The following is a 23,637-nucleotide window of genomic DNA, read 5'->3' as shown; positions in this document are numbered from 1 at the left end:
CACAGCACATGCGCCGAATGAAGAGAAGGCACGGGCGGAAGCCGGACTAGAGTTCCAGAAATCAAGTCATCTCCCAATATATAGACAGTTGCATAGGCCCAGGCATAGTTAATATCTCCCTGAGGAAGGATCAAAAACGGTGTTCGTGGTCCAGGACTAGCATCTTTAAACGACTATGGGGGAGTGAGGGATTACAGTACGGGAGTTGTGAAAAACATCAGTGGAGAGATTTAAGTACTGTTTGTACATAGGCCACCAATTGTGCTTGAATCCCATTGTGGATCCATATATTTATTCAAAGTAGTTGGTTTAGATTTGCAGATATATTATTAGTTCCCCTACATACTATATACTTTATATAATTTTAATTGTATGCACGTTGTATTCCCCTACTGGTATATACAACTAATTGTTTAAAGTTATTTACTTATGGTGTGAAAAGTTTTGATTCTATAACTGATAACACAATTTATTATCATTGATATTGGTACATAGGTTTTTTAGCTAAATACTAAATAAAGAAAATTTTTTATTTTTGGAGACTATGGCTGATATCTTCTTGGTGTATATATGATAGAAAGGTGTCAGAACACACAGGGCATAGCAGTTTGTTGTGTATGGAACTGTAAAGTGGCAAACCCCTGTCCACCAATGTGAGTTCCTTCAGAGGGCATCAAGCTGTGGAAGAAGGCAGTCTGGTCTAGTGGACAATTTTCTTTTTACATCATGTGAATAGCTGGGTGCATGTGCGTCGCTTACATAAGAAAGAGATGGCACCAGAATGCACTATGGGAAGAAAACAAGCCAGCAGAGGTAGTGTAATGCTCTGGGGTAAGGCTCTGGGGAATGTCCTCTCTACTTTGACATGTACGACCTACATAACCTTGTACAGACCAAGTCCCCTGCTTCATGGCAGCAGTATTCTGTAATAGTAGTAGTTTCATCAGGATAATGTCCCGGCCATTCAGGGTGGTGACTTGGCCTCTAAATTCCTCAGATATCAAATCGATCCAACATCTGCGGAATGTCTCAGAAAAAACAGTCTAATCCATGGAGGCCGCACCTCACTACTTACAGAACCTGATGGACCTGCAGCTGATGTCTTGGTACCTGTCTTAGCACCAAAAAGGCGCTAATGTGGTGTTAATGTCATAGCCGGTCGGTGTAGCTTTCATTTCAGTCCAAGATATCTCAGTCAACATACTGGCCCCGACATATAAAAGCATCGTATGTCGATGCTGACATCGACATGCGATGGCCTCTGAGAGGCCATCGTATGTCGATTTTATCATATGTCGGGGCCATCGTAGGTCGGGGGGTTACTGTACAGTGTATGGCTGGAGGCTGTATGTCTGTGTGCTGCCCCCACTGTGATCCGGTCACCGCTTCTCCGGCCCGGGGTCACAATCTACTGCTATGGCCTATGGACCATAGCAGTAGGCGCCAGGACCGGTCGAGCGGTGACCGTAACGCAGAAGAAGATAACGCGCCGCCGGTCACTTACCAGGCCCCGGCCGGCGCACGTCCTGCCATGATCCTGCCGTCCTCCTGGTCCTCCCGCGTCTCTATGGTTATACGCACGGGACGTCACTGACGTCCCATGCGTACAACCATGGAGGCGGAGGACCAGGAGGACCGAAGGAGGATCGCTAGAGGGCAGATGTTCTCTGGCTTGTAGGCTGCCGCGCATGCGCTGAAGAGGTGGCTTTCTTGTGTAAAAAAAAAGCGTAAAAAAAAGCGAGAAGAAAAGGTGAAGGCTGGTGGCCGGCGGCACCTACGTGGGCCACATGACGAGGTCTGGCGGGCCGGATTCAGCCCGCGGGCCTTGTGTTTGACACCCGTGCTCTAGGTGGAGTTTAGCTAGAACATTACTTTAATCAATCACTATGAGTTGCTGTTTTTTTATGTCATTTTTGGCGTCTTTAGGTGAAACAAGTATTTCCAAAGTGTTTCACCTGAAGAAGTTGTGTGGCCAAAGACCACATATGAAACCACAAAGATTCATCGTAACATGATTTGTGTTCAGTAGCATCTGGATCTGAAGAATATGTGAAGTTATGTGCATATAAATGTAGACATAAGTGGTATATATGGTAATTTATAGTGCAATGTCTGTTTTTGTGTTTTTCTGTCATTCAGACACTGTTTTTTGTGTCTTGGCAGTTTCTGTGCTGATTCTTCCCAGGGTTTGAAGAGTTAATGCTCTCACCTTATTGCAGCTCGGGTGTGGCTTTAAAACCTGAGCCCTGTTGGAACTCTGTGCTGGTGATTAGTTCTTATTTTGACTATTACTGTTTTTAGTCTATCTGTCTATATCTGAGTTTTAACCATGGTTATTATGCCTGTTTATTATAGATTTTAGTCTGCTTGGTTTTAAGTACATCTGTCATTTTTTTAGGATTATGTATGCCCGTTCTGCTTTAACCTTGATATCTTAGCCTGTGTTCACACTGTGAGTCTTGCTTGTACCCGTGCTCTGTATTTAGTATCCTGACCTGTATTCCTTCATGTTATGGAGTTTGGTTTTGTACCATTCCTGTTGGTCTCCTGATCCGTGTTCCTCCATGTTATGGAGTTTGGCTTTGTATTATTCCTGTTACATTTTTGACCTGTCCCTGACTATGTACTGTATTATTTGTGTACATTTACGCCCATTGAACTTTATCGCTGGAAGGGACCGTCACCGTGGTTGTCGATCCGCCGTTTATGGCGGATGGGCAGGTAGGACGGCTTACGGCTCATTCTTCCTGCCACCCCCAGTCATGACATATAGCTTTGATTTTAAGGGAGTTCTGTGCATCATGGGCTCTGCCATGGCCAGACTTTTAGCCACAACCACAAACATGCATTTTTATACATTTACTGCCATATGTATATCCATATTTATTATATCCATCATGATTCTGTAAAAACAGAAGCCATGATAACTAATAACCTTGTTCTGGAGGATATGTATAGAACACATACATGTCTATAAGTAATCTATATCATTCCGTTTTTTTCTTCTTTACAGACGACCACTCTCATTGGACTCTTAAAGACTGCAAGGTTACTCCGTTTGGTCAGAGTTGCAAGAAAATTGGACAGATATTCAGAATACGGTGCTGCCGTCCTTATGCTGCTCATGTGCATTTTTGCTCTGATCGCTCACTGGCTCGCTTGCATCTGGTATGCAATTGGCAACGTGGAACGACCTTACTTAATTCACAAGATCAGCTGGCTGGATGCTTTAGGAGATCAAATAAAGAAACCATTCAACTACAGCGATCCAAGTTCTGGTCCTTCTATCAAGGACAAGTATGTGACCGCCCTTTACTTTACGTTCAGCAGTCTGACAAGCGTGGGCTTTGGAAACGTGTCACCCAACACCAACTCGGAAAAAGTCTTCTCCATTTGTGTCATGTTGATTGGCTGTAAGTTCCATAAAACCACCTTATCTGCAATAGCAATGAATTGTTCAAGGCAAAATAGACTGTATAGAGGAAAACAAAGGTGTAAGAATGAGGAATGATTTGGCTTTTGTGGCCTATAGATAATTGTGGCATATACTAGGTTATTTTGAATAACTATCTAAGATGAAGTCTCTTGAAGATGTTGCAGATCATGTCATCTTGTAGAAAAACACCTTATATTGTGTAGCATTTTTATAGCAAGTGGTATTCCAGTAAATTTCTTACTATAAAATCATGCAACATTTATAAAAAGCTTTAGCTCCTTCTCAAATGTCTATGGAATCCCAATTCTGGATCATCTTTTCTTGAAAATTTGGGACGTGCTGTCCCTCCCCCTCCTAGACATTTGTGACTAATTAGACAACTTGGTGTTACCATTCCCCTTGTGGGCGTGTCCCTGTAGTCTGACACTGACAGCACTGAGTGGACAAAGTGACACTGTAAAGGGACAAACTCCCAACTAATAACACCCAGTTGACAATTTATGAATTCATTTGGATTAGAAATTACAGAGAAACGACACAACACTGAGCTTGAAGAGAAGATGGTCCAGAATCATTATTGCCTATCAGATGGACGGAATTATACAGTCAGGAGGTGTGTATTGGACATATACACCTCTCAATGTACAACATTCACAACCCCTAACTGTATAATCCACCCATCACCTGATTGAGAAAAATCAATGAGCCCTTAAAAAAAATTGTGATACATATTTACTTGTATCAACTGATCACAAGAATAAGGGGCCAAGCTCCATGGCATGTCACTAGGATATTTTATCAATTAACCTAGGGTATTAACTCTAGGGGCCACACTACTTGGCTATTTCATCACTTTACGAATGGTGAGGGTCTATTCACATGGCAGAGTTTCTGTCGGCAGAATTCCGCCTGAAATGAAAACTACATAAACTTCCTGTAGACACTTCTGAATTTCCGCTTGCGGAATTCTGTCAACGGGAGTGCGGAAACCCATAGAAGTGTATGGGGTTTTCATTTCAGGTGGAATTCCGCCAAAATTCTGCCATGTGAATAGACCCAGAGGGTGCGATCTCTGGGACCCCAACTGATCACAAGAACAAAAGGCATCACAAGTCACAAGAATAATTTATCACTTGCTGAATGGTGGGGGTTAAATTTAATCACAGGAACAAAGGTGCCAATCCCTGTGGCACATTACTAGGATATTTAATCACTTGCTGAATTGTGAGGGAACGGTCTCTGGGACTCAAACTAATCGTAAAGTCCCATTTGCCCTTTTTTATCATGCCACTGCATGTTATGTATACCTTTATAGAGGGTGGTTACATTTTTTACTTTTTTTTTTTATTTCAAAAGGGACGTAAAATTATACTGGTAAATTTGCATCAAACAAGACAATTGGCATAATGGAAAATACAAGTCAGCTTTTATCCATGCCATATTGGACAGGGTATTCATTTTTAATGTTAGGTTATGGAACAAACCCAGATCTCCCACTTTTCTCATTACGATTATCAATTTAACACCAGTTGGCTTCTATGCTTTCATTCCTGTTGCGCCTTATGCACTTGTGATGATATCCAACCTTGATAATTGTTGCTTGAGTGTGAGAGGGTGATCTATAATTCCCCCCAGTGAGACCTCGAAACCAACTGCTCATTAGCTCTGTCAGGTTTCTAAGGTCTTCCCATCTCTGAAGGTAACTTGTCGTGACTAATGGTCTAGAAATAGGTTTCATTAGTATAAATATCTGGAGAACATTACATGTTATACCAAAACAGTTGGCATGGCCTTCAAGGATGATCACATGCTGTACATTGACAGTCACAAGGAGTTTTACTCTTTGATAATTGTGGGTTTTTATTTGATCTGAGCTTATTGTAAATTTAGTTATCACTTCATCGTTTCTGGGGTGGAGCTGTATACCATCTCTCTTTGGAGACTGTATGAGTGTATGGACACTTCACTGTCCATTAAATCCAATTGATAGCAGCTGCAGTAAAGCACATACCCTGCTGTAGAGACAATGCAGTAAGTATGTGTGTGTCTCCATTATTGCCTTTTATGGGCTCAAAAAACACGTATTCCATCATAGAGACAACCCAACAAAATGCCTATCCAATGCCAAATATACAATAAAATTCTTGATAATACCTGGAGAACTTTTCCCTTGCATACTTTCTAAACCCCTTTAAAGGTGCATTCACACCAGGATTTGGGCATATGGCAGCCAGACCCACCCTGCACACTATGTATTTCATTGAGCCAGATAGAGTGAGCTAGTGACTCCAATTGGCTCAGTTTTTGTTGGACTTGAACGACAGCAGACCATGGTTTTAAGTCTGGCAACAAAAACTGATTTGGTCTGAAAATGGGCTGAGGGGAGTTACTAGCTGACTCTATCAGGATCGTTGAAACACATGGGGTGTCCCACAGGTCTGGTAGGGATACTGCAACAGCCGGCTTTTAAATTCTCCCACCCGATCCGGCTGCTGCATGCCCAAATTGTGGTGTGAATGCACTGAAAGCCAGTTTTACAGAAGTCTCCAGATAAAATCACTTCTTTATTTCATTCCGGATCATAAAATCAACATGGTTTCAGTACAGTAGCATCTGACAGATTTCATCCTGGTGATAAGGTCTAATGAGTAAGGTCTACCATCAGGCCGAAATGTGTCAGATGGTACCGCACTGAAACCATGTTGATTTTATATTGGGGACATTTTTTCAAATCAGATGGTGTCAGAAAGTTATATAGATTTGTAAATCTTATTCCTTCCAGCGTATTCCTACTTATCAGCTGCTGTATGCTCCACAGGAAGTTCTTTTCTTTTTTTATTTCTTTTCTGCCTGACCACAGTGCTCTCTGCTGACACCCAGAGCAGGACAGGAACAAATCCCCATAGCAAACTTCTCCTGCTCTGGACAGTTCCTGACATGGGCAGAGGTGTCAGCAGAGAGCACTGTGGTCACACATAAAAGAACTATACAACTTCCTCTGTAGTATACAGCCGCTAATAAGTACTGGAAGGATCAAGATTTTTAAATAAAAGTAATTTACAAATCTGTTTAACTCTCTGGCACCAGTTGATAAAAAAAAAAAAAAAATTTCCACCGGAGTACCTCTTTAATAAAGAAGCCCAGGCTTAGGCCTACTGACCCTCGCTTACAAAATCATGGACACTTGGCCGTAATACGAGAACAACATTTAATGCATAGATTACATATATGTACTGATCAGCCATAACATGTAAACCACCTGCCTAATTTTTTGTAAGTCCTGTTTGTAACACCAAAACCGTTCTGAGATTTTAGGGCATGGATTTTGATCACCTCTGTCCAACATTAACTTTTTCAGCAGTTTGTTCGAAAGTAGCATTTGGGATAAGACCACATAGCCTCTATTCCCCACTTTGGCCACCCATTTTGGTAGGTACCAACTACTACTTACCAGAAACACCCCACGTGTAACCATGACAATTTGGCCCTTGTCAAAGTCCCTTAGATCCTTACACTTGCCTATTTTTCCTGCTTCAACACAACAGTTTCAAGCACTGCTAACATGCTGCCTTATATATCCAACATCTAGACCAGTGATTCCCAACCAGTGGCCCTCCACCTCCCAACCATTGGCCCTCCACCTCCCAACCAGTGGCCCTCCAGCCAAAGGCTGTCCAGGCATGCTGAGAGTTGTAGTTTTACAACAGCTGGGGGGCGCACTGGTTAGGAAATGCTGGTCTAGACATTGTATACAGATATTCTGTGTTATCCGTTCCACTTTGTCACTGGTTTTAAAGTTGTGGCTGATTGGTACATACATCTCTTTAAACATCTACATAATTTGTCTAAAGTATAAATAGGAAAAAAATTTATATTTAGTTTTTTTTTATTTAGTTTTTTTTCCAGGTAAGTTTTTTTGTATCATATACACATATCTTACATTTTTGTGTTAGGAATTGATAACATTTATTTGCCCGCCTAATATCATGTTTGTTTCTTTTCAATCCAGCATTAATGTATGCAAGTATTTTTGGAAATGTGTCTGCAATAATCCAAAGATTGTATTCAGGAACAGCGCGGTACCACATGCAAATGCTCCGAGTAAAAGAATTTATAAGATTTCACCAAATTCCTAATCCTTTACGTCAGCGGCTCGAAGAATACTTTCAGCATGCGTGGAACTACACCAATGGGATTGACATGAATATGGTATGCTACTAATCTTTTCCGGATGCATCTCTATAGTATTGTATTGTTGTATTATACGAAAGGTGAATATGTTTTTTACACTGGAATGTTTATTAGGTTTACACTGGGTAACTAAGGCAAGCGCAGAAGGATTGTTCACACTATTGTCCTTGAATGGTATGGGGGCTTTTTTTAGGCAATCTATGTCTTTATGTCATATTGTAGTGTTCTCCAAAGTGTGGACCTCCAGAAGTTGCAGAACTACAAGTCATGGGACACACTGGGAATGGAAGTTTTGCAACATCTGGAGGTCCTCCCTTAGGAGACCTCGAGAGTCTTCTGCTTAGGAGACCGTCTATGGTCGAGAAGAGACGCTCGTTCTATAAGAGGGCCTCCTACTTCGGTGGATCCGGCCTGTTCATGTATGACATTGCAGGCCATTTATTTTAATGGCTGGTAGATATTGCTACATTTTCTCAAATGGCCTGTGGTTGCTCACTATGCCGGCTTTTATCTTAAATAGGACTTAGTGAGGTGACTTCTTTAGTATTGTCAAAGGATCCATCAATGTTTACATTTATCCAGGGGGCAAGGCAGTAGTATCTGGGGGTCCTTGGCCAGAGTGGACTCACAGCCCCTTAGTCAGTCATATCCTTTTTGGAAGACATGCTAAAATACTGCAAGTGATCTGTGTTTTTTATATTCAAACCAAGTGTATATTGGTTCTACTGGCTGCAAAGAACCCTGTGATTCTAAACGATAAAAATGCTATAAACACCTAAGGTCTGGTCTTATATTTTTCCAGACTTCAGCTGCTGAATCCCAATAAAGTCAATGGGGCTTGATTTCTGCAGATGCGGAATCCGCATGAACTTTGACTGTTCAAGTAAATAATCTTTTGAGCTCAGTGAGCTGCAGAATCATGCAAAATTATGCAGAATTCATGTGGAAATTACAGAATACATTTCTGTACAAATTCAGCATCGATTCCGCAAATGTTTAAAAAAATTGTGTAATTCTGCAGAAAATCAATGAGGATGCAGAATTCATGCAGAAAGGTGGAATTTCGGTCATGTGAATGCGGCCTTAGCCTATGTTCTTACGGCAGAAATTCTGTGATTCCTCTCAAATTCCATTTTGCATCTGCATGAATTTTTGCAGTTTTGTGGAATTTGGGCAGAATTTCTGTGTGCTCAAAACACAGAAGTCTGCCAAAATTCAAAGCCCCATTGACTTCAATTTTGCTAAATTTAAAGACATATTAAATGTTTTTGCAGAATCCGGAAAGTAGAATTCTGCCGTTTGAAGGGGACAGCGGAATCCCCATCCTATTCAATGTGTAGTGGAATGTCTGAGAGGTGTTTTCCGATAGAATTCCGCACAGAATTTCCGCTGTGTGAACCCAGCCTTAGTCTTCCTCCTTAAAGCAGTGTTTCTCAATTTCCAAGCACCAAATTTAGACTTTTTCCAGACTCAGAACTTTCCCTTCACCTTTGTAAGGAGGAAGGGTAGTAACAACTCTGAGCACTTTGAACACCGCTATCTTCCATATAGGGTAGTTTTTACTTTTCCCCCATTATCGGCTGCTACCTTAGGGAACCTGCATTGCAGTAAAGGAAATCACGGGTAATATGACATTTCCTTTTAACCAGCCTGCACCCCCAGATTCTTTATATAGCTGCACATTGCCAAACATCAATTCTGTTCTAAGATACAGATGTAGCCAGCGTCATCTTGATCCCTTGTGCAATAAAGTGGTTGTGCAGCAAAAACTAACTTATTCCCAATCCACAGGATAGGGGATAAGTAACTAATCACTGGGGATCCGACCCTCCCCCATCACGCTCCCCATGCGCAGAGTAGGGGTCAGCACATGCCCTCCATGCATCTCTATGGGAGAGCCAGAGATACACAAGTGCTCCCAGCTCTCCCATAGAGACGAACGGAGGGTGCGTTCTGTCCCTCTCTCCATGCATGGGAAGCGCTGTGCAGATGATCGTATGGGGTCCATTATCCTGTAGATAAGTTGTGTTTTGCTGGAAAACCCCTTTAAGATATTGTACTGCACTCCTCAAAATGAGAAAAGGTATCCTAAAATGTTGCACAAACCTAATTTAACATTACTCCTCAATAAATAAATACATTTAAATAAATATAATAATAATTAATAATCATAATAATTATTATTATTGTTATTATCAATGCAACAATCTCTTGTGCATTAGGATATCCTAACACAGTGCATTGTTCTGTTAGGGTAAAGGCGTCCTCCAGGGAAGTTAAGAAAAAAAATGCCCTAAAGCCACCACAATACCTGTTCTGTGTCCCCTGTAGTTATCCATGTGATTATACCAGCTCATTTAGCCCCTGTTGTTTCCTGAATATTCTTTTTTCTTGCTTGCAGCCCAGACTACAATTCCCAGCAGTCAGTGCAGCTCTGTGTAATGGCTGCCAGCCAATTGCTTCTGCTATATGTGTGCATGTTGTGTTGTTGTAAACACAGTCAGCAGCATACACTGTACATGTCTTTTCTTTCAAACTACCCTTCCCCCCAGCAATAAATCATGCTATGCTCTGAATGTCAGCAGTCAGTGATTAGATCTACAAGAAGAAAAGAGCAGCGTTGTGTACTGAGGAGACTGGGCATCTTGACAAGATCCTCACACAGGGAAAGAGAGGTGTGGCTGTAAAGCCAGAAATTAAATGGTGTTAATTTTCCAGGATAATGGGGGTTAGTCTCATTGAGGGTTTTGCAGAAATACAAGGAGGATCTGATAATGACTTATTTCGCTCACTCCCTGCATGTAAGTAACAACTGAAAGAGGGAAACTGCTCTATATAGCTAATGAATGATATTTAGACAAATACATAGGTTGGTGAGAGGTAAAAGGATGGGCTATGGGTTTAGTTCCCTGGAGTACCCCTTTAACATGTTCAAATAACTCTGGCTACATCTGTATTATCCTTCCTTTAGTCAGACTTTCTGTTCAAAGTATTATCTAACTGTCCATTCTATTGTTGGAGTATATCTAACATGATACAGTTTTATAAGATGCATTTTGACATCTGTTCCTCCTCCGGAGTTGTTGTTGTTTGTATATGCCAATGGGCAGGGGATGTTAGTAGAAGTAAAATAAAAAAGAAAAAATTAAAAAAAAACATATACTTACCCTTCTGCTCAATCCCAGACTTGCACTGACAACAGTCCAGTATTCCTGGCAGAAGTTATGTTTCCATATACTGTGTATGGGACACTGCATTTTGCAGTTTGGATGCACTTTTTGTGTATAATGAGAACACTTTTGTGCAAAAACCCATAAAATGAAAGGAGACCTGTAGTGCTCTGAATTTTATTCCCTATCCGAAGGATAAGGGATAAGTTTTAGATTGCCGGGGGTCTGAGTGCTGGGGCCCCCCGTGATCTCCTGTACGGGGCAGCGGCAATGTATAGGAAAGGGGGCGTTCTGTCCCCGCATGATGCTGCAGCCGGTACACCCCTCCATGTATCTCTATGGGATTTATGGAGGGGCGTGTCGGATGCCGCGTCATGCGGGGATAGAATGCCCCCTTTCCTGTACATTGCCGCAGCCCTGTACAGGAGATCGTGGGAGCCCCAGCGCTCGGACCCCCCGCAATCTAAAACTTATCCCGTATCCTTTGGATAGGGAATAAAGTTCAGAGCACTACAGATCTCATTTAAACAAATTATAAATGCAACAAAGAGGATGCAGCGGAATGAAAGCACTTTGCTACTTCATAGCAGTAGGAAAGCACTTTGCCTCTTTGTCCCTTGACAAAGTTGTGTGACACCCTCCTAGCATCTCTTTGTTCCTACAGGTTCACAATAGTAGAATAAATTATTGATTATTTATTATTATACTTATCCTTAAGTTATCTTGTCATCCCTGTGCAAGGATGTGTCATCCAGCACTGTGTCACGTAGCTGCAGCAACCAGTTTCTCGCCAATGGAGTGACTTATGGAGGACTAAGAAAGCACATTGGCTGTCACAGTTAGATGACATAGTGCTAGACCACACTTCATCACACAGCGGTAACAACAGGAGATCTCAGAGGACCCTGGTGAGTGGTGATGTGTGAGAGACTCATTTTTGCAGCACTCATTTTTAAACGTAAGTATGATATAGTATGTAATTGATATAATGCTGCATCTTCTCCCAGTCCCCCAGTGTTTGTCTCTTCTGCCTGCTTCTGAGATGAGAGGTTGGAGCAGGACCTGTCCGCTCAGCCAATCACTGACCACAGCTGTGTTCGTCTTGGTCAGGGATTGGTTGAGAGGGCCGGTTCTGCCGCAACCTCTCATCTCAGAAGCAGACAGGAAAGACAAGCATCGGGGGAGCGGAAGAAGCCGCAACAGGGGCTGAAACTGTAGTTGCTATAGTTAAGTATAATTTTTTTTCTACAGCCCCAGCATTATATCACGGTTTTAGGAACATCAAAATACCCTTTTAAATATTCTGAGGCTGTAGTAACCATTTTTTGGAGACTGTTTCATAAAGGATCCCCTCTATGAGCCAAAATGGAGAGTAGCTCTGTAAAAGCAGTTCCCACTCTAAATGGCCCCATCATAAAGGAAAACCCCTTAAAGTGTGACTGTCAATAAAAAATAAAAAACTTTTGACTTGACCAAGTTTTTTATTTATTGGGGTCTGACTGTTCCCCAACAGATAACAAGAATTAGCTGGGAGAGAACAATACTGCACTTCTTTTCCCAATTGAGACCTGGAAGGCCCATAGACTAACATTATCGGTCTGTCCAGGTCACTTGACTCATAGCTAGGAGAGTAAGTAAGTAATTCTCGCAGTTCATTCTCCCAGAGTGTTCAGTCGAATACCCAGACCTCAACCAATCAAAGCCTTTAATGTGTCTCTATGACATATTATTATTATTTCTTTTTTTCATGGCTGTGCCCATTTTGGGTGTATTTACACATACAGGATCTGCTTTATGTTATCTAAATGATTGAACACAGCGTTAAATCTTCAAATACGAATAATTTCCTGCACTTGTAAATAAATCCTTAAAGGGGTACTCCATTGGAAAACATTTTTTTTTTCTAATCAACTGGCTCCAGAAAGTTAAACAGATTTGTAAATTACTTCTATCTGAAAATCTTAACCCTTCCAGTATTTATCAGCTGCTGTATACTCCAGATGAAGGTGTGTAGTTCTTTCCAGTCTGACCACAGTGCTCTCTGTTGACACCTCTGTCCCTGTCAGAAACTGTCCAGAGCAGGAGAAAATCCCCATAGCAAACCTCTTGTGCTCCCTACATTTCCTGACATGGACAGAGGTGGCAGCAAAGAGCACTGTGGTCAAAGTGGAAAGAACTACACAACTTCCTCTGGAGTATACAGCAGCAGATAAGTACTGGAAGGGTTAAGATTTACAAATATATCTAACTTTCTGGCACCAGTTGATTTGAAAACATTTTTTTTCTCCTCTGAAGTACCCCTTTAAGACTTACATTTGCGATGTCAAAGCCAGTATACAATGTCTGCTAAAAAAAAAAATGTTATGATGTCAGTAAGGTGAGCTCATTGTGTCACTTATGTTGAACTCATGTTGAGTAATTCAAAGTCAAAGTGTACGATCAACTTTAACATTCAAGAACATGAACCTTGGCCAAGGTTTTTCCCACAACATACAGTAAAGTTGTTTTTCTAAAAAATTAATGGAAACTTAGAAGATAGAAAAGTAATCTGGCATCACAAGAGCCAGTTCTGCTGGTTGAGTTGAACTCCTATAACAGTGATGGCGAACCTTTTTGAGCCGGAGGGACCAAACCGTAATCCACGCCAACATTTTTCCCTCAAAGTGACAGCACAGCAATTAAATCAGAATATTGAGGTTTAAGTTTAGAAAATACAACTCATACAGTTGACATAACTAATTAACATATTTTGTTTTAAAAGAAGAACACAACAACAGAGTTCAATGATCCAAACTTGTTTTTTTTTTTTCTTTTTATTGATAGTTTATAGTTTCCCCACATTAGGTTGTAGTTCCCCCACATAGTATTGGCAGCACAGTTTCCCCACATTAGGCTGGCAATATAAGTTCCCCCACATTAGGTTGTAGTTCCCCCCACATTAGGTGCAGTATAGTGCCCCCACATTAGGTTGGCAGTATAGTTCCCCCCCACATTAGGTGCAGTATAGTTCCCCCCACATTAGGTGCAGTATAGTGCCCCAACATTAGGTTGGCAGTATAGTGCCCCCACATTAGGTGCAGTGTAGTTCCCCCACATTAGGTTGGCAGTATAGTGCCCCCACATTAGGGGCAGTATAGTTCCCCCCACATTAGGTGCAGTATAGTTCCCCCACATTAGGTTGGCATTATAGTGCCCCCACATTAGGTGCAGTGTAGTTCCGCCACATTAGGTACAGTATAGTTCCCCCACATTAGGTGCAGTATAGTTCCCCCACATTAGGTGCAGTATAGTTCCCCCACATTAGGTAAAGTATAGTTCCCCCACATTAGGTGCAGTATAGTTCCCCCACATTAGGTGCAGTATAGTTCCCCCACATTAGGTGCAGTATAGTTCCCCCACATTAGGTGCAGCATAGTTCCTCCACATTAGGTGCAGTACAATTCCGCCACATTAGGTGCAGTATAGTTCCCCACATTAGGTGCAGTATAGTTCCCCCAAATTAGGTGCAGTATAGTTCCCCCCCCCCATATTAGGTGCAGTATAGTTCCTCCACATTAGGTGCAGTATAGTTCCCCACATTAGGTGCAGTATAGTTCCCCCACATTAGGTGCAGTATAGCTCCCCACAGACATACAGCCTTCAGCCATATACAGTGTATGGCTGGAGGCTGTATGCCTGTATACTGCCCCACTTCAGTGTTCCGACCACCGCTCCTCCGGTCCGGGGTCACAATCTACTGCTATGGCCTACAGGCCATGGCAGTGGGTCCCGGGACCGGAGGAGCGGTGGTCGGAACACTGAAGATGACGTACATACAGGTAACTTACCATGTGCGCGCGTCCCCCTCCTCGCTGCTCCGCTCCGCTCTGTGGTTGATATGGGTGCATGCACGGGACGTCAGTGACGTCCCTGCATGCGCTACCTACTACATTTTGGAGGGGCCACAGAAAGGTAACTGGGGCATCCTTATGTCACGAAAAGATCTTTCGGGACACAGGGATGTCCCGAATGGGCTGATGGCGAACTGTGGCCACATGCCCACAGAGGTGGCTCAGCGTGTCACCTGTGGCATGCGTGCCATAGGTTTGCCATCACTGTCTTATAACCTACTGGAAGTTTGTCCAATTTTGGCTCCATTTGCAGGTGGCCAAAAAGGGAAACGTGAGCAAAATGTGTCAAATTTCTAGGTTACACCTGGCCTGGTTAAGTCACTGAAGTTTAAATTCTTAGAGGATTTTTAACCATACCCAATATCAAAGTACATTTTTACACTCAATGTTAAATGGGCACTGTCACAAAAAAAAACTTTAGATAGGTTGTCAATTCATATGAAAAGTCATGCAAGTCTACAGGACCTTCTTGGTTTCATAGACAGAGGGCGGGAACAGACATGCAGACCCCCAACCTATGAAAATTTAGGACAAGTGAAAAGTTTTTTGTATTTTTTAAGGACAGGTACAGTTTAAAATTTTTCGACACAATCTCTGGTGATCAAACTTTTATGAAGTAGACCTTGTTTGCAAATTTTTGAAGAATTTTGCTAAAATAAATGTGAAAAAAAAATCATGGAGACAAAAATAACTAAGCTCTGTTTAATTGTTCGGTATTCTATATTCTGTGTCGTCTTTGATCCTCAACATGGGTAAAACCGACCATACACATTAGAACAAAATTGATCACCAATGTGGCCCATCAATCATCGACATGCCAGCCTGATCGGGATGAGGTTTAACAAAATTTGGTAAAAGGTTGGCCATACTCACATATTTTTAGGCAAAGCCGAAGAAATTTTACACGCCCAATGACTTGTTTACAAGTCATTGTGGAAAAACGACTGTCCAACATGGTCAAGACCTTTTATTCAATGTTTATGGCCGAATGCTGAGTGATGTCTACTAATCACAGACATTACGTTCTCAAATAGGGTTTGTCACCCAGACTGGTGGCAAAACCTTCTTGGCACTAAAATAGCTGCAGTTGGTGTCTGTTACTCGGCAAATGTTATCCATGTAGAAGATCAGGCTTGGTAGCCAAATCGAAGAAGACAACTTAAGGAGTTCAAATAGTGGTCTCCAAACTGTGGCCCTCTAGCGGTTGCAAAACTACCCGTGCGGGAAAACTACGCATGCGAGAAGTTGTTGTTTTGCCACGATTGGGAGGCCACAGTTTGGAGACCACTGACTTATAGTATATTCCTATTTTAGTTTATGACGAATTGCTTAGTATAATGTTTAATATAAAAAAAAATATAGCAATCCCCATGCCTTCCACAGCATGCCAGCGCTTTGCATGTATACTGACACATTATTCACTGTAGAAGACTAATAGTAGTGTTCATGTCAACTAGTTTGCATTTACTTCAATGTTCCATGTATAAATATTTGCCTAGTAGAGATGTTTGTGTTGCCTTTATTCTAACATACTTATAATAGATTTATCATCTCTTTTGTGCCTGCCTCAACCCCCTGTCTCCCTGTATCCCGGACTAACAACACCGCTGGTAAGAACAGGAGGTATTTTATCTAACTTTCTTTACTCTGTGGGATATAGTCGCATTCTTCTATAAAGGAGAACTCCAGCCAAAATTAACTTATCCCCTTTCCACAGGATAGGGTATAAGTAGCTGATCGCGTGGAGTCCAACCGCTGGGACCCTCTGTGATCTACATGCAATAGACGGCACACCCTCAATTCATTTCTATGGGAGCTTCCAAGAGACCCAAGAGTACAGCACTCGGGCATCATCCCATAGAAATGGATGGAGCATGTGCCGTGACACAGATAACACGCGCTCCTCGCTGAGAGAGTTGGGGTGTTGTTCCGGAGATCATGGCAGGTTCCAGCAGTTGGGCCTTCCGTGGTCAGCTACTTATCCCCCTATCCTGTGGATAGGGGATTGGTTAATTTTGGCTGGAGTTCTCCTTTAAGGGGGGGGGAGTCATAAATTATTAATGGCAATTCATCCCAACCCTTTTGCATGAGCTGAAGTGGAATCAAAGTAGCAAAAAAAAATTGAGACAGAATGTGAAATGTATGAAAGCTGATATCCTTTCAGTCGCCACCCCAGCATGGTAGGTGGTGAAGTCCCATAAGGACTGGAGCCTAAATTGAAGAGACCTAGAGCACAGCAAAACAGTGTATTGTTAAATGCATTTATTCAAATACAATGTAAAACCATGATGTGAGCAATACAATGCCTAGTGCTAAAGTGTCCAATGTACAGGGTATTGTCTTCCTGCAATATGCCTCATGCGACTTTTTTAGGAAAGTTGCCCTGTGGTTGCGTGACAGTGTCAGAATCCACTGAATACTGTAGAGGGCAGTTCTAGAGATCCATCTCATGTCCCTAACCCATGGTCCATTCCTATGTGGCAGATGGGCTTCAGGACACTCTGTGACTCAGGTGTGACTTGTACCTCTATAGCTAAACCAAAACTCATAAGTTGTATTTAAAGGGAATCTGTCAGCTGTAGACTTCATATATCTGTCGGTGCTTCCAAAACAGAGAAAAAGGCTTAATCACCTCCTTATTCCCCTTCCTTTTCCTTGCTTGATTTACAATCAAGGTGCGGCCTCCAGCACCGAGCCCTGTTTCCAAATCATGTTCCTGCTTTTTGCATATATATTGTGCACAGTTGCAAGATTTGGAAACAGGGCTCGGCTTCCAGCTGCCTGTCGATCAAACAGAGACAGTAATTAGAAGGGGGAGCAAGGAGGTGTTCCAGCCCTCAGCACTTCAAGGGCTAGGGAAGGCCTCTTTAATGCTTAGCACTAGATAACAAAATACATTTTCTATGTTATGGAAGCATTGATAGATATATGAAAGTACCATGGGTCTCCTTACCTTTACAGCTATCTAATAGTGTCATCAGTTTGGAACTTGAATTGCAATTGGCAGATTTCCTATAACAGGTACCAGCACTCTGCAGAAGTTGTTGCTGGCCTCTATCCTTATTTGTGTAGAGTAATTGAATCAAATGAGGAGAATTTAGGTGGGGTAAACAGTTCTTGCCTATGTCACCTGGGTGAGCTGGGTTGGAAAGATGAACCCAGATCTCCATCTCCATCTTCAAAATATATCTCTCCCAATTCCTCTATACACATACACACTCCAATTGGTCAAATATGCATGTCTTTTCAATGGAGAAAAGAGGAGTAAGCTACTGCCACAATTCAGGCAGCAGCTCATATCTACTGAGAAGAAAAGGATTAGGCAGTTAAAGGGGTACTCTGCCCCTATATATCTATTCCCCTATACAAAGGATCTCCCTGGTGCATCCGGCATTTGTTTAGAGCGTCGTCTGCAGCACCGGAGGCCCTTGACGTCACGGCAACACCCCCTCAATGCAAGTCTATTGGAGGGGACTTGCATTGAGGGGGCATAGCTGTGATGTTAGGAGAAGGGTGTGACTGTGACATCACGAGTCTCCACCCCGCATTGCCAGTCATCTGGCACGGAGCAAAGTTCTGGGGTCTGGGGTGCCGCAGCCGAGATTGCGGGGGTCCCCAACGGCAGGACCCAAGTGATTAGATATCTTATCCCATATCCTTTGGATAGGGGATAGGATGTCTAGAGACAGAGTACCCCTTTGAAATCTAACATCCGATTCCCCCCCCCCCCAACATCCTCTCTTAAAGGAGAGTAGTAGACCACCAATCATTGGATGGACGGCTAGTCTTAGCAAATTTTCTGGGTTTTCTGAGCAATTAACATTAATGGCTCTGCCGGATCCCTGCTCATCAGGCATTGTTGGCCCATCCTGTGGATAGATGATGAATGTGAAATGGTATTAAAACACCTTTGATGCACTTGTAGGAACAGATTGTCCAGCGCCTTTTGCTCCATTCATCTGTTAGACCATATCCATACTTAGAATGTTACTTTACTCATAAAATATAAAGAAGAACATTCCAGTGCAATTCCCACAAAATTTGGCACCCGCTGTAGCCTTCCCCTTGTCTCTCTCCCTGGGTGTCCTCCTCTCACACCTACGACACTGTGATCAACTAATGAACATACGATGTAGCCACGGTTATCTTAAATGAGTTCACACCGCATTGTGCTGTGTTATGATATCCAAATGCATCAGGAGTCAAGAGGAAGTCAGTAACTGAGGAGTAATGCTAAACTAAGCTTTGTGTAACTAGTTAGGCTACGTTCACACTATAGAATTGCAAAGCGAAATTCTGCTGCATGAATCTAACATTAGTGTAAATGAGCTTTCTGTTGACCCATTCACACTACAAAAATTTCAGATTCCAGCCCTCCTTCCCAAAGAAATCGAGATTGCATTGCCATCGATGGAGATGGCGCAGTCCTAGCAACCATGGATTTTGGTAGCGTTGGCTGCACTTGGAATAATCCAGATCGTAAACATAGCCTTAGGACAATAGAATCCTAGGATAATAGAATCTTATCAATGTGCCTGTTGATAAATAGGTGGAGTTTATGCTATTTTCATTTAATAGAGACATTCTGGGGTCATTCCGAACTGAAATAAGAATAGGGCTTAAAATATTGTACAATTTGTTTTCTAAATATTGGTAAATTTGCACATGGAATGCAACACCGACCCATACGGACTCCATCGCATGGTATAGTTTTGTGCACAGTTGCGTGCATGAATCCTACATGGAATATTTGGTTGTATCTACAGACACTTTGCTGTTTTCCTGTGCACTAGTCTTTCTGACCATCCTTTCCTTATGGCTGCTGACACTGCATGTACAATTCTCCATCCGCTCCGCTCAGTATATCCCCAGTTCTCGCAGACATATAATGTGTTCTGTCACTCAAATTTGCCAGCGGTTTCCGAGCACAAAAGTGAAAAATGGACTTGAATTCTTTCCTCCATCTAAGCCCCTTCACCATTGTGTGTGGGCAGAAATTACCATTATGCTCATTCATTAATCCAGATACCAAAGGCCACATTCATAATGAATTGCTATAGGCCACATTACTTTTATTATCGGACTGCATTGTGCATGTTTTGTTATACCCCCAGAAATGAGAAAAGATTCAGCCTCTGAATATGTTCACATATTATGTATGGTATGTGCTATGGGATCATGGAATGAGTTAAATACAAGCTGTCTAATAGAATTGTTCATTATAACATTCACAGATAAGAATTTCCAGAGCTTCAATGAACCACATTTGGCATTAGAATATTCCAGATTTCCCTTCAGAAAAATGATGTATTTCTACAAGCCAACAATTGCCGATACAAATAACTAGAGAAACCTGGAGAACCCTTATCTGGGCCATACCGTACCTCTGTGTGCCTCGGATTTCAAAATAAGAGAACAGATTTTTTTTCCTGTTGGATGTTGTAGAGCTATTCTGTCATGGAAGCTTTGCTTCTAGTGTAGGATATTACAACGTATCATCACACAGCCTCCTGCACAAGGTTTTACCGAAGAGCAATGATCCAGCACTTAGAAATACGAAAAGGCTTTATTGAAGATCACTGGACACAGGTAAAACCGACCATACCAACAGACGCGTTTCGAGCGCATGCGCTCGAAACGCGTCTGATGGTATGGTCGGTTTTACCTGTGTCCAGTGATCTTCAATAAAACCTTTTCGTATTTCTAAGTGCTGGATCATTGCTCTTCTGTTCTACGTTGGAGTGCCCTGCCGGCCACAGATCCGTGCACTACTACGAGGTGGTGAACCTGTATTCTTTCACATTTTGTTTGCACAAGGTTTTACCACCTGCAAAAGGCCTTAAAGTGGTCGTCCAGTGAAAGAAACAACCTATGTATGGTGTTAAAAAGTATAATAAAGTAACTTGCACATATAATGCTATTACCCATAGTGCAGAGATCTTCCATATCACCTATGCTCTTTTTCTTTTAACCTGTGAAGTTACATCACAGTGTCTGAAAGCAATCTCCTCTTTCCCTCCTTCTCGCTTCCTGTCAGCATGGGACGAAACCAGTGAGTGAAGGGGAGAGTTGGTATTACTGCTCATTAGATTCATGACTTATTAGATAAGACAGTAGGGAGCCCATTCTGATGCAAACTACTGTGATTGAGAGCAGGCTCCCTGCCGCCTTATCTAATGATTTATAAATCTCATGAGCAGCAATACCATCCCCTTTTTCACATCACTGGTCGTGTCCTGTGTTGACAGGAGGGGCAGGGGAAGAAGGGACAGAGCAGACTGCTTTCAGAGCCTGTGACATGATGCCTCAGCTTAGAAGGAAGAGGGCACATCTGATATGGAAGATCGGGGCACTATGGCTAAGAACCTTATATGCATAAGTGTCTTTGTTATACTTTTTGACACCATACGCAGGTTGTTTCTTTCGCCGGACAACCTATTTAAGAGTTATCCCAAGATTAAAAGGCCTCTTCTATCCACAGCTATTGGACTCTCTGGTATTACAAAAATTTAAGTTTAATGTCTCCCAATTGAACAGATTGGCAGCACACCTGCTTGGCCACTGTTCCATTGACTATATAAAGGTCTTCCAAGTTTAACGCTTAAGGGAGAGAGGGCATTTGACCTCCATTTTAATGATCAGTGGAGGTGCCAGTCATCGGACCCCAAATGATCTGCTAATTGTCTACTACACTGTGTATAGGACATAACTTTAAATCTTGGGATAGCCACTTTAGATATATGAATGCTCTTAAACATTCTAAAGAGGACCACCCTTCACTTCTATGTAGCGGAAAAGCACAAATATTTATGAGAATATGGCTTTATTATGTTAGGCTAACATGCCCCAGACCTTCTATTAGTAACTACAGTTCCTCTTATGAGCACATAGTGATTGATAATAGAAGACAATAGCTGCATTATCTAGCAACGATATGTCTAGTGAATGTTATCGGGGATTCTTATCAGATGGCTTGTATTTTAGACGTAGTTTGGTTTCAAGGGATGATATCATTGATGGTTATGAACTGTATGTGCTGACATAGAGCTGATGGCATGCACCATACTGATGACTGAACTGCATGAAATCATATTGGGGCAGATTTATCAAAACCTGTGTAAAGGAAGAGTGGTGCAGTTGCCCATAACAACCAATCAGATCGCTTCTTTCATTTTTCACAGGCCTCTTTAAAAATGAAAGAAGCGAGCTGATTGGTTGCTAAGGGCAACTGCACCACTCTCCCTTTACACAGGTTTTGATAAATCTCCCCCATTATTGTAACAACCTAATAAGTTTAATACATGTAAAATGTTGTAATCAAGTTAATCTGCAAAAAATTGCAAATACTTCCACATTATGTGATTGTTCTTCTAAATGAATCACTGTGGCCCTTCACTTGTGTGGGGGAAGAAGGGGGACAACTACTTAATGGCACAAAATTACACAGTTACGCAGTTTATGCATCCTATCTATTCTCTTTGTTAAATAGATTGTGTAATGTAAAAAAAAAAAAGATAAAAAATGGAAAATTGAAATGCTGATAAAAATAGATATACAGCCAGATATACCGATAGATACTTAATTTGTAAGTCTAAAAGAGGCCTAAAGGTGTACTCTGCCCCTAGACATCTTATCCCCTATCCAAAGGATAGAGGATGAGATGTCTGATTGCGGGGTTCCAGCTACTGGGACCTTCTGCAATCTCCGTGCAGGCACCCAGCGTTCTGACCATTATGTTCAGAATGCTGGGTTTGGGTGGCCTTGGTCGTGATGTCATGCCTCACCCCCTCCATTCATGTCTATGGGAGGGGGCATGACGCCATAGACATGAATGGAGGGGGCGTTGTGTGACCACATAAGGGGACGTGACGTGATTGTGTGGGTCCCAGCAGCCGGACCCACTGCGATCAGACATCTTATCCCCTATCCTTTGGATAGGGGATAAGATGTCTAGTTGCAGAGTACCCCTTTAAATCCATCAATCTCACCCTTTATCCTGCAGTGTTGATCCAGATGAAGGCAAGGATCCCCCATGAGACAAAACCTATATGTTTAACCTCTTATGTAGGAACATTCTTTTAAGGTATTCCAAGAGATTGGGTATCTCAATGACAATAAATGTAAAACACCATATCGGCATGGGTTTATGAGGGATATACCCAGGACTGTATCTATAGCAAGGGGGTATTTTTAAATCAAGATGAAAGAAGGTTACTGCATCAACAAATAAAAGGATTCTTTACTGTAAAAGCAGTGAGACTATGAAACAAAGAGCTTAAAGGTGTACTCCACTGCACAGCGTTTGGAAACAATTGTTCTGAACACTGGAGCCAGCGTCGGTAGCTCATGATGTCATAGCCCCGCCCCCTCATGACATCACGTCGGCCCCCTAAATGCAAGTCTATGGGAGGGGATGTGACAGCGGTCATGCCCCCTCCCATAGACTTGCATTGAGGGGGCGGGATGTGATATCATAAGGGGGTGGGGCTATGACTTCACGAGCTCCCGGCGTCGGCTCCAGCGTTCGGAACAGTTTGTTCCAAACGCTGAGCAGCGGAGTACCCCTTTAATAATGTTACAAGTTAAGGTTACTGGGTTTTCAAGATGGGTTGGTCATCCAGAGATTTATTCGTGACTTCTGTAAATTATTCTTATTATTCTTTTTTTAAATCCACACCTTCATGCCACCATCCTTACCAGCTTGTACCCCAGCGATTGCTTGCTCTGAGGGCAGCAGACTCATTTCTATAAATGGATCTTAGTTGCTTTTTCATCCAGGATCCAGGCTTCCAATTATGGAATATGCACATATCCTGCACATCAGTATGCACCCTCACACCCTCAAACTGCTGTTCAAGGACTGAATACATTGTATACCATGTACAGTAGATAGCATTGCTAATCACAAAGCATATTGTTAATGGAGATAGCGCACATAACCTAAAGCATA

General features: G+C 42.2%; 1 protein-coding gene across 5 annotated transcripts in view; it reads left to right on the top strand.

Annotated features, from left to right (window-relative positions):
* Positions 1–23,637, top strand: part of KCNH7 (potassium voltage-gated channel subfamily H member 7) — a 467,074-nt gene that overhangs the window by 345,253 nt on the left and 98,184 nt on the right. For all 5 annotated transcript variants that reach the window (XM_056533460.1, XM_056533458.1, XM_056533456.1 and 2 more), the window contains 2 exons: positions 3,014–3,413; positions 7,446–7,645. In XM_056533460.1, the coding sequence (XP_056389435.1) occupies positions 3,014–3,413; positions 7,446–7,645 (600 nt within the window). The remainder of the gene's footprint in view (positions 1–3,013; positions 3,414–7,445; positions 7,646–23,637) is intronic.

Source organism: Hyla sarda, chromosome 8 (assembly GCF_029499605.1).
Source record: "Hyla sarda isolate aHylSar1 chromosome 8, aHylSar1.hap1, whole genome shotgun sequence".
Lineage (NCBI taxonomy): Eukaryota > Metazoa > Chordata > Amphibia > Anura > Hylidae > Hyla > Hyla sarda.
This window is presented reverse-complemented; position numbering and strand designations above follow the sequence as displayed.